At 27.1% G+C, this 15069-nt stretch overlaps 2 protein-coding genes across 3 annotated transcripts; both read left to right on the forward strand.

The window, feature by feature from the left end:
* Positions 1-5520: 5520 nt before the first annotated feature.
* LOC114182480 (uncharacterized protein At4g15970-like) lies at positions 5521-8121 on the forward strand. Of its 2 annotated transcripts, XM_028069358.2 has the most exons (4): positions 5521-5899; positions 6860-7228; positions 7507-7591; positions 7734-8062. In XM_028069358.2, the coding sequence occupies exons 1-4, from the start codon at positions 5639-5641 to the stop codon at positions 7763-7765; spliced, it is 747 nt and encodes a 248-aa protein (XP_027925159.1). In that variant the 5' UTR covers positions 5521-5638; the 3' UTR covers positions 7766-8062. The 2 variants fall into 2 exon arrangements, with proteins under 2 accessions (XP_027925159.1, XP_027925158.1); XM_028069357.2 differs by having other exon boundaries at positions 5527-5899; positions 7507-8121.
* Positions 8122-10672: 2551 nt separating this feature from the next.
* Positions 10673-14411, forward strand: LOC114182543 (uncharacterized protein At4g15970-like). Its single transcript, XM_028069434.2, has 3 exons — positions 10673-10990; positions 13141-13509; positions 13773-14411. Exons 1-3 carry the CDS (start codon positions 10778-10780, stop codon positions 14259-14261), a joined length of 1071 nt encoding a protein of 356 aa, XP_027925235.1. The 5' UTR covers positions 10673-10777; the 3' UTR covers positions 14262-14411.
* Positions 14412-15069: the final 658 nt, after the last annotated feature.

Genomic DNA, 15069 nt, shown 5'->3' on the forward strand with positions numbered 1-15069 from the left:
AAGATGTAATCCATAAAATATAAGAATCAACTAGTTAATACAAGTATTTACATAAAGAGTAATTAATCATATGAGTATCAATCATAGGGATATCTCTATCAAATCAATGAACAACCATTAATTCATAACACTCCTCCTTGTATGTCCATTGATAAGAGAATATGTCTCGTTAAAACCTTATTAGGAAAAATAATTTTGGATAAAAACCTAGTTAAAGAAAAAGAGTAGATCATTCTATATTCTTTAATATTGTTTATCACATATTTTATTTCTCCCCCTTATGTAAACTTACATAATTAAGATGACGAAGTCCAAACTTGTGAATCATTTGTTCAAAAGTTCTTCTTGACAAAAATTTTATAAATAAACCTTTCAGATTTTCCCATGAATGAATCTTTTGGATATCTATATCATCCTTTCAATTGAACAATATACTATTATCTTCATATATGGTTGTTGATTCCATCTTCGTCGAGGATAACCACAAGTTTCTTGCACATGTTGAATTATAGACCTTAACTAAACACTTTCACAACTTATCTCATGTAATAATAAAAATTCTCTATGATTAGACGATGTTGCTGCTATGGTTTGTTTCATATAGCGTTATGAAATCATTGTGCTACCACATGTGAACAAATATCCTATTTGTGATTAATCATTGTGACATTGTGAGGATATGTAAAATAACATCCATATACATAACCTATTATGCCTGATTCTAAATCATTTGGATAAAATAAACTCACATTCATAGTACCCTTAAGGTAACGAAGTATATATTTTACTCCAATCCATTTTCTTCTTTTAGTTGAAGAACTATACACTGCTTAACAAATTTACAGCAAATGCAATATCAGGTCGAATACAATTAGAAAGATACATTAATTAGTATTCCTATGACACTAAAATATAGTACTTCTGGACCAAAAAGATCTTCATAATTTTCTTGAGGTAAGAAGAGTTTTTATGAATATCTAACTACCTCATAATTATTAGAGTGCATAATGGATGTGAGTTGTTCATTTAGAACCTTTTAAGCACCTTAATTATATAAGCCTCTTAATGTATAAAAACACTTATATTTAAATACTCAATTTATAATCTCAAACAAAACTTTGTCTTCTAAAGATCCTTCATCTCAAATTCTTTCTTTAAGCAATCAATTCGGTTTTACCACACACATCCTAATTACTTTAATCAATAAAAGGACTTGTTCAATTTTATTGAATAACCCTCTTTAGAATTTGTCTTGTTGGGCAAGTTAAATCCTTCAAGGATTTTCATATAAATATCTCAAGAGAATCGTACGAACAAACTGTAACATCATCCATTAGATGTAAATGCAGACCTTGTTGTGCAACTATGATAATTAAATATTGGAATGTTGTTGCATCCAATACTAGTGAATATGTCTTTTCACAAATAAATATTATGTTTTGTGAAAAACCTTAAGCAATCAACTGTGTTTTGTATCTAACAATTTCATCATTCTTATTTTGTTTTTGCGTAAAAATCCATATGTACCTAACGGGTTTCACACCATCAGGTGTGCGAACTATAGGTCCAAGAGCCTTTCGTTTAACAATCAAATCTAATTATGCTTCTTTGCATATTTTTATTTTGGCTAATCATTTCTTTGTCAACAATCTTCAATGATCATTGGTTATTGATCCTCATTGTCATTTATAACATTCATCACTATACTATATGTAAAAGTTTCGTTAATGTTGACTTCATTTGAGAGTTTTTATCTTTTGAACCAATAGGACTACCACACTTCAAGCGTATCTTCGAAACCAACAAACTTATCATGCTTTAGGCGTGTTATGAATTAATATCAAATCTATTTGGAGCATTATCAGTTGATGTATCTAATATAGTTATCCTTTCTGTCAGTAAAAATATTTGATTATTGATTGACTAATTATGTAAATGAATTATCTCTTGAACTTCCAGTTGACGTTTTTTTAACGAGGATTAAGACAAGATAATAATAATTCATTCCAAAAAAAATCCTTTTCCAATTGTTTTCTTTCTCCCCCTAATGTTGGGAAAACTTATTCATCAGAAGTGACAATCGAAATATCGAACTATAAATAAGACTCATGTTAGTTGTTCAAGATATTTTATTATTGAGGAATAATCATATCCAACATAAATTCTCAATCGTCTATGACGACCTATCATAGTCCTTTTTTGTGGAGAAATTAGATCATATACACCACACCAACAAATAAAGCTAATAATAAGTTAATAATAGAGAAAAGAAGAAAATGAAGAATAGAGAATGATAGGATAAAAAACAACTTCTCTGTGTGTCTTGTCACTGATAGATAAAAAATTATTAATCGTTAATCCTAGAAATATCAATCCTATGACTATTTATCTCAAACCAATGAAGGATCATTAATTCAATTTAATTACCTTGAAAATTTAAGTTATTAGCTTAAATGCAAGACGAAATAGTAACCAATCTCTTACATTTATCAATAAGTGAGATGAAGCATTTTCCCACCCAATGAAGCAGTGTACTAAAGAGCACGTAGTGACTTAAATATTCGTTTCTTTTTTTAGTTTTCTATAATCTTATAAACGATCGTAAATATTTAAGTAATATGTAACGTTTTTTTTTTTTCTTACTTTAAGTTGACTTAAACTCTGGCAACCCTTCTTCTCTTTTTTCTCCACTACAGTCATCCCAACGCCATTGTCATCACATGTAAGAGCTTGCAACATCTGACTTTCCATTTTAGTTAATTATGATTAAGCTGTTTTGCACGCTAAATACGAACATATTTCTTACAAAATACTCTTATTTTAAGCCCTTTTACTATATCACACCGCCTTTTATTTTATTGTATAAAAAATAAAATTAATTTAATAATTTATCTTTATGTATAGATTTATTATTCGTTTTTGTTTCTTCTTTCTTTAACTCAATTAAAGTTTAATATTTTTTAAATAGAATAAATTTGGTTCTATTTGCTAATAATATTAGATTGATTAACGGTGCTAAATACGAAATTTGAAATACATTTGGTGTTTTTCCATCTCAGAAATAAATATAGCCAAACCAAATATACCATAGTGAGAGATATAACACTACTATAAATCCTAGAAACCCAACAATTTGGGGAACCTCAAACCAATCCTAGAAAGACGGGTTTCTCGTTTGTCAGAAATTTCCTTCATCGATAAACTTTCTTTAATTTTACAGTTCCAGGAAAAATAATGACTTTGATATACTACTTAATTTTTAATTTTAAAAAAATATGATACATACATGATATATGTTATGAGATATGTTATTTGAAAAAGTTTCTTATTTTATTCTATTCATAGAGTAAAAAGTGATAGAATAATAAATATTATTCTAAAATTTATTTCTAAAGATGATTTTTTTTAAAATATGATTTAAATAAGTATTTTAAATAAAATTAATAACTTATTATTTATCACATCTTCTTTAATGAATCTCATAAATTTGAAAGAAATGCTAACCATATAACGCGTGTTAAAAAATATGTACTAAAAGATATTTTATACCATTTAGTGTGTTGGAAATTTCACGTCAAATAGAGATAAAACAATTTTATAGTATATAAATGGGATGCAAATCATACCTTATAAGCCATCAATTTTGTAAAATTGAGTTAGGTTTGAAGTTCACATCTAACTATATTTACATAGTATATCAGAATTATTGTTTAAAAAACGTCTATCGTAACAAAATTTTTTGGACATTATGTTTCATCCGCTCTTGGACTGCTAATAGATCACCTATTTTCAATCGGATTTAGATAACAACGGATTAAAATTTTATAGATATCCGATCTAACTCAAGTTTATATTTTAATATTTGTAATTTTGTAAATATATTTAAAATTTAAAATTTTATTTCTAATATGTTAAAATGTAATAATAAGTAATATAAAAGCACAGTCTATTATGATAATCATTATTAAAATTATATATGTCATTTTTTAGTTAAAGATTCACTGTACTTTTGTCATTTATTCAAAATAATAATAGTTTTTCATTGAAAATTTAATTTAATATAAATCAATAAATTATAATTTTTATACAGCTAGACAAGACCTTGCAAATCACACTATTGGAAAATTTAATAATTAATTATAAAGTGTGAAGTTGAAGTTATTAATTATTTATCACATGGCTTGTGATGAAAACGTAGTTAAGGATCAATCTACATAAGGGGATGCACACAATTTACTCGTTTGACCCGCAAAGTAATAAAAGGTTTCGGGAGAAAGAGTTAGTATTACGTCTTGCATTGATATTTATGAAGAATTTAAGAAATAAATCACGATTTGTTATTATTAAGTACTTGTATATAAAAGTAAAACTCACCGTTCTATAACCAGTAATCACAACTTAATCTTATAATAATAAATAAAATAAAAAAACTCAAATTCATTTCTAGAATATTGCCCACTTTATAAAATTGTTCTGTAGAGAATATCTATAAAAGTCTTACAAACATGTGTCTCCAAATAAGGAATTAAAAACATAATTTTTTTAAAAAAGTATACAGGAGATTAAAAAAATATTTAATTTATCTATAATTTTATATGAATTACTTTATGTTTTCAAAAGAGTATAGCTTACTTTTGGATATGAACTATTTTTAAAAGAAAGTTTTAATCAACTTTATTTTAGAATCTTACAAAAAAAGAGAACTTTTTTGACATTAATTTCTATTGTATAAACTTAAAGTTATGATTTATGATGTTAAAGCTCTATTAATAAATAACTAGTTGAATGTTTGAATGATAGTGTTCTAAAAACATAATATTTGAGAGACAATTCTGCTCTCAAATGGTATTTTTAGAAAACTAAATTTTTCATAACAGAAAAAAACATTTCTAAGTATTTAAAACTAATTTTATACTTTGTAAACGGTTTATAGCTTCTAAAAACATGTTATATAATAGACAGTCAACTTCAAATGTAAAGAAAATTTAAATGTCTAGAAATATAATTGGAATACAGAATGAACTATTTTAAATTTATTTATAATTTAAAAAAAAAATTATTTTAAACTAAATCTTCTAAATTACATTCTGAAACATACAACCAGAAATAATCCCAAACAATTCTTAGAGAAAATTATCTGTTAACTTAAGATCTTGTCCTCAATATCTTGTATTAGATAAAAACACAACACCTCTTTGTAAAACTGAAACAAAATTTTTAACTCCACTAATTTTTTATCATTATTTCCTAATCAAAGAAAAAAGTATTGTCCTAACTTACAAAAAGAAATGCATCATCAAAATAAGAGCTACCAACGGTATAGCTGCCCAGTGTTACTATTTTTTTTTTATAATTTTTTTATTAATGAGATGGTCTTACTTTTATTTTGTACGCAAAGCTATCATAGTTTTTCACACTTAAATTAATAATTTTTCATATTTAAATAAACCCACACAACACAAGAATATTAAACTTTGCACTCTGTTTATACATTAAATTCATGTAGAAATAAAAATGTAGATCAATAATATACATATATATTGATCTATCTATACATGTATATATATTACTTTGGAAACGTGATCACTCTCTCATAGCATAGAGGGAAGAAAAGAAAGATGCAAGTAAAGGTGTTCACATGAAGTCAAAGATATCATCTTTGCCACCCCCAATTCAGCAAACAACCATGGAGGCAACCGCCGGTGCCGGCGTGGAAAAAGCTGCCGGCGACGGCACGAAGGCATGGGATTCCGGTGGTACCAACATTTTGGTGAGAAGGGTGATGTATGTGGCCATGCTCCTCGGTGGAGTTGGAGTGTTGTGGATGTCTTTTTATCACTTTGGTTCTCCCTTGGAATGCTCCACCTTCTCACACTACTCCACGGATGAATCATCACAGGTTAGTGTCTCTTTCTCTCCATCTTTGAGTCAAGTCGTGTCGGTATAAAAATGATTTTTTAACTACTAAATTTTGATAACTTTCTCTTATAACTTTAAGTGTCATATTTTAAGTAGTTTTTCATTTTTTTATTCTTAATATTTCAAAATCACTTAGAAGATGACACTTTATATTATAAGAGAAAGCTGTCAAAATTTAGTAGTCAAAACTATCATTGTTCTTGTTAAAATAAACATATTAATATATTTTTAGATACACATCTTGTATCCGTGTATTATAGGTGGTCAAAATCGAAGAGAGTGAAAATAGTTTTTTGTGATGATATTTTCTTACTAAATATATGTAACTATAATTTTATAATCAGTAATCATATTTTTAATTTGATATTAAAAAGTGTATATATTTAATATGAAAATAAGAAAAGTTATCTGTGTACTAACTAAATAATTATTATTGATGTATTTATTTTATTTTTTAAAATAAAGAATAAATATAATTAATTATTACGATATATTTTTTTATTTAAATTATTGAAATAAAAATACAATTTTAATATGTAACTAAAAAGGTTTAAATTTAATTAATCACTGTCATATAAAAGTATGACATCAATTATTTATCTTATTTTAGTATCTAAAATATCAAAAAGAAAAATAAAAATAAAGAGAGGCAATTTTCCTAAAGTTTCATTCACCACCTATACAGAAAACAAGCGACATTGTTGCATGCAAAATAGGTAGAGCAGAATTTTCAAATCATCTTGATTTAATTTATAATAATTGTGCATTGTTTTTTGTCACACTCACACGCATCTCAGGTTATCTCACTTTTCTTCTGCATTGTATGAAGGCATTGCAGTGTTCTGTCATTTGTCCTCTCACGTGTTTGATAAATTTCTTGAGTGAATTTTGAACTTGAATTACCAAGTGTTTGATGTTTTGTCTTGGGTTTATGCATCAGGAAGGTGATAATGATCAAAATCTGGAGAGTGTTCTTAGAAGGGCAAGTATGAAGGATAAGACAGTGATACTCACCACTTTGAATGATGCATGGGCGACGCCAGGCTCTATATTTGACCTTTTTCTTGAGAGTTTTCGTGTGGGGAATGAGACAGAATGGCTTTTAAACCACTTGGTGGTAATAACTTATGAACAAAAGACACAAGAACGTTGCCTTACTGTGCACAAGTATTGCCACCAATTCATATCTAAAGGCGACAATTTCACTGGTGAACAACGTTACATGACCCCAAACTACCTACACATGATGTGGAAAAGGCTTGAATTCCTTGGTTCTATTCTTGATATGGGATATAGCTTTGTCTTCACGGTATGTACATATTGTTTTGCAGAAGAAAAAAAACTTTACATCTTTGCACCAGATTCTTTGTTGGATTTTCCAATAATGTTCTTCTATGCCTTCAAAATACATTGATATTGATTTTAAAAATTTAAAATATATTAACAAGATCTTTAAAATATCAATATAGTGCATCTTTGATGTTCAATAAAGTAAACACAAAAAATCTAACAGAGAATATGAATTCATCTATGCACACATGGCCATCTTTGTGTTCATGGTTTGTTTGCTGTTTTTTTCCTTTACAGGATTGTGATATAATGTGGCTTAGAGATCCCTTCAAACAATTTGACAAGGATGCAGATTTCCAAATAGCTTGTGATGATTTCAACGGTAATCCCTCTGACATACACAACTCTCCAAATGCAGGGTTTAAATATGCGAGATCTAATTATCGAACTAATTGGTTCTACAAGTTCTGGATAAACTCGAGGAGTTCATACCCAAAATTGAATGAACAAGTTGTGCTGAACAGGATCAAAGGGCACCCCTCGATTTCTGACATGAAGGTTAAGATTAAGTTCCTTAGCACCAGCTATTTCGGAGGGTTTTGCCAGATTAGCAAGGACTTCAACAAGGTCACAACAATGCATGCAAATTGTTGTGTTGGTTTAGAAAACAAATCCAATGATCTTAAACTGGTGCTAGAAGACTGGAAGAAGTATATGGCTTTGCCTGAACAAAATAAAACAGAGTCACATCATTCTTGGAGGGTACCAAAAAATTGCAAGTTTTAATACCTTAAAATTTCATTATTTAAGTATTTTTTAGATGAAGTTATTGATGAGATGAAGTTACATATAACATTTGATGGAGGCTTTAGATACGTTGCTATCAAAAATGGTTTTCTGGCTTTCTACAAAGTTCAGGGATATTGTGATGAGCCTTTTTTGCTCTAAATGTCTGCAACTATTTATATACATATATTTTAAAATGAACATAAGTTTCTTTTTATGTTATTAGAAAATGTTCTATGCAGTTTTTTGTTTTAATTTTACTAATACTTATTAAATTAATATTTTATCTTTTGTAAAGTTTAATGAAGAAAATGGTATAAACAATAATTGCTTTATAGAAATCCTTAGGAGAGAAATACACTACTAGAAATTCTCATATTACATGAGATTTTTCTTGCAAATTTATTAAAAATATTTGTAAGAAAATACTTTTTTCAGCCATTTTTTCTAAGAATTTTAATTGACAGGTAATTCCTTCGTGGGTAATCAGTTCCTACAAAATATAAAATTTGCAAATATTTCCTACAAATTTTGTTGCGAAAAGTGTTTTATACAAAATATTTTGCAAGAAAATTGGTAGCAATTTCTTGCAAATTCTTTTTCACAGCAAAATTTGTAAGTATTTCCTGCGAAAATTTTTTTAAAACAAAATTGATAGGAAATATGAATTTTTTTAGTAGTGATAAAAGAAGCACGTAGATTTTATAAATTAGTATAAAAAACTTTTTTCTTTCATAACAACAATTGTATTCTAGTTGATTAGTTATTGTTTATTGTAAGTAGCTTATTTTTCTTTAGTTATTTGTTTATTGTAAATAGCTTCTTTTTTTCTTTAGTTTTCTTTGTAAACTCTAATATGCTTCCTCTAGTTAAGGGTTGCGGAGAAAGTAGTGACATAAGTATAAGTTTTATAAGTTAACAAAAAAGGATAAGTTTAAAATAAAGGAATAAAAACTATTTTATTATTTAAAACTTAGAAATATTATAAATAATAAATAGAGAATGAGAGAATAAAAAATAACTTTTTTATGTGTTTTATTACTAATAAGATAAGTCTTATTATAAATATAAGATATATTTATAAAAGATATACAAATCAACTAGTTAATATAAATATTTACTAAAAAGTCAATTGTATAAATATCAATCATACTATATAAATATCTGTGTGAGATATATGGATGACCATTAATTCAATTTAATTACCTTCAAAATTTAAGTTATTAGCATAAATGCAAGACAAAATAGTAACTAATCTCTTACATTTATTAACAAGTGAGATGAAGCATTTTCCACACCCAATGAAGCGGTGTACTAAAGAGCACGTAGTCACTTGAATATTCTTTTCTTTTTTTAGTTTTTTATAATCTTATAAATGATATTTCGTAAATGTGTAAGTAATATAAAACGTTTTTTTTTTTACTTTAAGTATTTTTATCATACTTATTAAAATAGTGTTGTGTTATAATTTAAGATAAGATAATTAATGTTTTATTATCTTTTTAAATAATGTAGGATTTATTATATATTTAAGATGTACAAATTAACTTAATGAAAGTATATCTAAATTTTCATTTATCTTCTACATTAAATAAATAATTTCATCGTGATTTATCGTAACTTTTGAGAATTGGGTCCATACGTTTATATCATAACTAAGGAGTTGACTTAAACTCCACTAGAGTCATCCCAACGCTATTATCATCACATGTAAGAGCTTGCATCATTTGACTTTCCATTTTATTTAATTATCACTAAGCTGTTTTAAGCCCTTTTATTATATCACACCGCCTTTTATTTTATTGTATAAAAAATAAAATTAATTTAATAATTTATCTTTATGTATAGATTTATTATTCGTTTTTTTATGTCTTTCTTTAACTCGATTAAAGTTTAATATTTTTTAAATGGAATCAATTTGGTTCTATTGCTAATAATATTAGATTGATTAACGGTACTAAATACGAAAATTTTCAAATATATTTTGTGTTTTTCCATCTCAGAAATAAATAAATATACCATAGTCAGAGACATAACACTACTATAAATCCTAGAAACCCAACAATTGTGGGAACCTCAAACCAATCCTAGAATGACGGGTTTCTCGTTTGTCAGAAATTTCCTTCATTGATAAACTTTCTTTAATTTTACAGGTCCAGGAAAAATAATGACTGATGTACTACCAAATTTTTAATTTTAAAAAATATGATACATATATTATGTAAAAGTTTATTTTTTTATTCTATACAAACATGATAGAATAATAAATATTATTCTAAAATTTATTTCTAAAACTGATTTTTTAAAAAATATAATTTAAATAAAATTTTTAATGATAATGATAATCATGAACTTTTTATATCTTTAAGGAATCTGTGAATCTCTGAGTTTTGGACGAGAGAAAGTTTATTATCTAAGAAGATTTTCTTCTTTTACGGTACGTACACAACTTTTTCTTTAAATTTATTTTTTAAACAACTGTTATTTTAAATTAAAATAATTGGTTATTCATTTAAATTTAATCATTTGTTAAACTACACTAATTAGTTACAATAAAAATGACATTAAACTTTGCACTTTGTTTATACATTAAATCATGTAGAAACAAAAATGGCGATGAATAATATACATATATTTATCTATTTATACATGTATGTATATATTAGTTTGGCAACGCGATGACTGTCTCATAGCATGGAGGGGAGAAAAGAAAGAAGCAAGTAAAGGTGTTGACATGAAGTGAAAGATAGCATCTTTGCCAACCCCTGTTCAGCAAACAACCATGGAGACAACCGTCGGTGCCGGCGTGGAAAAAGCTGTCGGCGACGGCACGAAGGCATGGGATTCCGGTGGTACCAACATTTTGGTGAGAAGGGTGATGTATGTGGCCATGCTCCTCGGTGGAGTTGGAGTACTGTGGATGTCTTTTCATCACTTTGGTTCTCCCTTGGAATGCCCCACCTTCTCACACTACTCCATGGATGAATCATCAAAGGTTACTGTCTCTTTCTCTCCATCTTTGAGTCTAGTTTTGTTTGTAACCAGAATGATATAAATAAATATAAATTATTTTTTTAATTAAATAAATAAATTTTTCATTTTCTTTATTTAAATTACTTTTTTAACATTGATCGGAAGTACTTTTTAATTTTTAATATATTTTTTTATTTTAATTTAAGACTATTCAACTAATTTATTGTGAATAATAAAATTTGTAATACAACTCAAATATATTCATAAAATTTTATAAATTTAAATTAAAAATATAAAATCTCTAAATTTCATAATTTATAATTATGAAAAAAATTACAATTAAGGATCATATCAATTTCAATAAAAGAATTTCTAAAATCAGGGTCTAATGTATGGACACGTTGAATAAGACTATGTATCAATGTCACGTACGTATCAAAATACGTTCAAAACTCATCCATCTAAACCATTGCACATATTGATATGACTGATTTAATTTAATTTTTTCTTTTTTTCAGTACTACACTCACAAATTCTTATATCAGACCATCAAATAATCTCGTTTTGCTATTTATCGAGTGTATTAATATATGAGAATATAATTGAAAAATGTATATTTTAAATGATTTTTAAACTGAATTTTTAAATAATAATAACAATAAATAATAATTCCAAATAAGATATAAATTGAATTTTAAAATATTGATAATAACAAATAAAAATATTATATATTACAAAAAATTATAAAATTAAGTATCGAAACACATAAAAACAATTCCAAACATATTAAAACTTTAAAAGTAACATGTATAATTTTATTATAAAATTGTCGAATGGGATATAAGACATCTTAAAAGTAACATGTATAATTTTATTATAAAATTGACGTATCTAATACGTATCGTATCTTATATTTTTTAAAATAACACAAATTACCGTGCATCATAAGTTCATACTAATTTAGAGAAAACTTAAGTTGGGAAAAACATCGTAATAGGAATAATAGAATCATAAATTTAAGATACATAAATAATAATAATAGAATATTAATCTTAATCTTGATTTATGAGATATATTGTGATAATACATTTCTCAATCTATTTGTTCATCAATCTCTTTCCCGATTATCTTTTTATCTTTCTTTTACTCTCATACTTTATTGATAACTTGAAAAAGAACTCATGTATAGAGACAAAATCTTATTCCTTTTCATTAACGAGCATCCATCAAATTGATTTTTATTTTATATTTTAAACAATAAAAATACATAAATAAATAATATATATATATATATATATATAAACAAAATGATAAAAATATTTCAAAACATAATATATATATATATATATATATATATATATATATAATATAATTAAATACATATAAAAAATAAAATTGAAGATTTTTGGGGGAATCATGACTCACTTTAGTCATAAACATAAACATTTCCCTCAATGATATATATCACATTATATTTTAGTATTTTCAAAATAAAAATATCAATGTATTAGATACATATATATTATATTTGTGTATCATAGATAGTGAAAATTGAAGAAGTGAAAATAAATTTTTGTGATGCTATTTTCTTACTACGTATATGTATCTATATATTATTTAATAATCAATCATTTGTAATCATATTTTAATTTGATATTAAAAAAAATTATATATTTAATACGAAATTAAGAAATGTTATCTTTGTACTGAAATAAATAATTATTACTGATGTATTTTTTTTTTGTGAAATAACTAATAAACATAATTAATTATTACGATATCATTTTTTTATTTGAATTATTGAAATAAAAATAAACTTTTAATATATAACTAAAAAGGTTTAAATTTAATTAATCACTGTCATATAAATCAGTATGACATCAATTATTATATCTTATTTTAGTCTCTAAAATATCAAAAAGAAAAATAAAATAAAAGAAAGGCAATTTTCCTCAAATTTCATTCACTACATGTGCAGAAAACAAGCGAAATTGTTGCACGCAATATAGGCAGTGCAGAATTTTGAAATTATCTTGATTTAATTTATAGAAATTGTGCATTGTTATTTGTCACACTCACACATCTCAGATTATCTCACTTCTCTTCTGCATTGTATGAAGGCATTGCAATGTTCTGACATTTGTCCTCTCACGTGTTTTGTCTTTGCATCAGGAGGATGATAATGATCAAAAGCTAGAGAGTGTTCTTAGAAGGGCAAGTATGAAGGATAAGACAGTGATACTCACCACTTTGAATGATGCATGGACAGCACCAGGTTCCATATTTGACCTTTTTCTTGAGAGTTTTCGTATAGGGAATGAGACAGAATGGCTTTTAAACCACTTGGTGGTAATAACTTATGAACAAAAGACACAAGAACGTTGCCTTACTGTGCACAAATATTGCCACCAACTCATATCTAAAGGTGACAATTTCACTGGTGAACAACGTTACATGACCCCAAGCTACCTACACATGATGTGGAAAAGGCTCGAATTCCTTGGTTCTATCCTTGATATGGGATATAGCTTTGTCTTCACGGTATGTACATATTGTTTTGCAAAAAAAACTTTACATCTTTGCACCAGATTCTTTGTTGGATTTTCCTATGCTATTCTTCCATGCCTTCAAAATATATTGATATTGAATTTGAAAATTGAAAATTGAAAATATATTTATAAGATCTTTAAAATATCAATATAGTGTAGTAAAATATAAAAAATCTAGTAGAGAATATGAACTCATCTATGCACACATGGCCATCTTTGTGTTCATGGTTTGTTTGCTGTTTTTTTCCTTGACAGGATTGTGATATAATGTGGCTTAGAGATCCCTTCAAACAATTTGACAAGGATGCAGATTTCCAAATAGCTTGTGATGCTTTCAACGGCATTCCCTCTGACATACACAACTCTCCGAATGCAGGGTTTAAATATGCGAGATCTAATTATCGAACTAATTGGTTCTACAAGTTCTGGATAAACTCGAGGAGTTCATACCCAAATTTAAATGAGCAAGATGTGTTGAACAGGATCAAAGAGCACCCTTCGGTTTCTGACATGAAGCTGAAGATTAAGTTCCTCAGCACCAGCTATTTCGGAGGGTTTTGTCAGATTAGCGAGGACTTCAACAAGGTCACAACAATGCATGCAAATTGTTGTGTTGGTTTAGAAAAAAAATCCAATGATCTTAAACTGGTGCTAGAAGACTGGAAGAAGTATATGGCTATGCCTGAACAAAATAAAACAGAGTCACATCATTCTTGGAGGGTACCAAAAAATTGCAAGTTTTAATACCTCAAAAATTTCATTATTTAATTATTTTTTAGATGAAGTTATTGATGAGATGAAGTTGTTAGAATTAATTGACGAATTAATTCTATTAGTTACTCATTTGAAATATTATGATGGGCCCAATTGTGATTTAATAAAATATAAAGACTGGACGTTGGTTTATAAAAGGAATAGGGGTTCTGTCTCTGGCTATAAGGTTCTTTTCACAGTAACCCATCAAGAACAACGTGTGAGAAGAGAAAAAAAAAAGGCAAAGAGATAGATTGAGAAACGGTGATTGAAGAGCACAAAAGATTACAAATTTGAAGAACGCATATTCATAGGATCTTCCATGGATCAAGGTTAGTGTTCTATTATGTTTGATCGAGTGAGAATCATAACTCTTAAAGATCCTTAATTGCTTTTACATGTGGTATCAGAGCCTATGTTGTAGGATTTATGATTCTCCTTTTATGATGTTTGTTTCCGATTTTTTATGAACCCTAATTAAAGTTTTAAGGGTTATTTAAGTTTTCCGCTGCTTTAAAATAGAATATGAGTGCCATGTTGGAAACGAGAATTGATTCTTGTTGCTGGAATTGCGTCTGTGATTAAACTGCAAGTAGAATGGGTGCCTAATTGAATTAGAAAAGTTTTTGTACATACCTGAAAGAAATTCACGTAAAGCTTTGCTATGTCAAAGGCATGAACCTTTTATTTGGAATTAATAGAATGTGTTGCATCGTACTGCGTGCATTTTTTTTCCCTCACATGTAGAAGTCGGTTTTTTATGTGGATTGCAAACCGCTTGTTTACTGTTGCAAGAGGT

Source organism: Vigna unguiculata, chromosome 4 (genome assembly GCF_037176805.1).
Source record: "Vigna unguiculata cultivar grain cowpea cultivar isolate G323 ecotype 2 chromosome 4, ASM3717680v1, whole genome shotgun sequence".
Taxonomy (NCBI): Eukaryota; Viridiplantae; Streptophyta; class Magnoliopsida; order Fabales; family Fabaceae; genus Vigna; species Vigna unguiculata.

Excerpts from the sequence above, each read along its gene's own strand:
- LOC114182480 (XM_028069357.2), top strand. The coding sequence starts at position 5,639 with ATGAAGTCAAAGATATCATCTTTGCCACCCCCAATTCAGCAAACAACC. Across the intron at positions 5,900-6,859 it reads CCACGGATGAATCATCACAG|GAAGGTGATAATGATCAAAA; the intron begins GTTAGTGTCTCT and ends TTTATGCATCAG. Across the intron at positions 7,229-7,506 it reads GATATAGCTTTGTCTTCACG|GATTGTGATATAATGTGGCT; the intron begins GTATGTACATAT and ends TTTCCTTTACAG.
- LOC114182543 (XM_028069434.2), top strand. The coding sequence starts at position 10,778 with ATGGAGACAACCGTCGGTGCCGGCGTGGAAAAAGCTGTCGGCGACGGC. Across the intron at positions 10,991-13,140 it reads CCATGGATGAATCATCAAAG|GAGGATGATAATGATCAAAA; the intron begins GTTACTGTCTCT and ends TCTTTGCATCAG. Across the intron at positions 13,510-13,772 it reads GATATAGCTTTGTCTTCACG|GATTGTGATATAATGTGGCT; the intron begins GTATGTACATAT and ends TTTCCTTGACAG.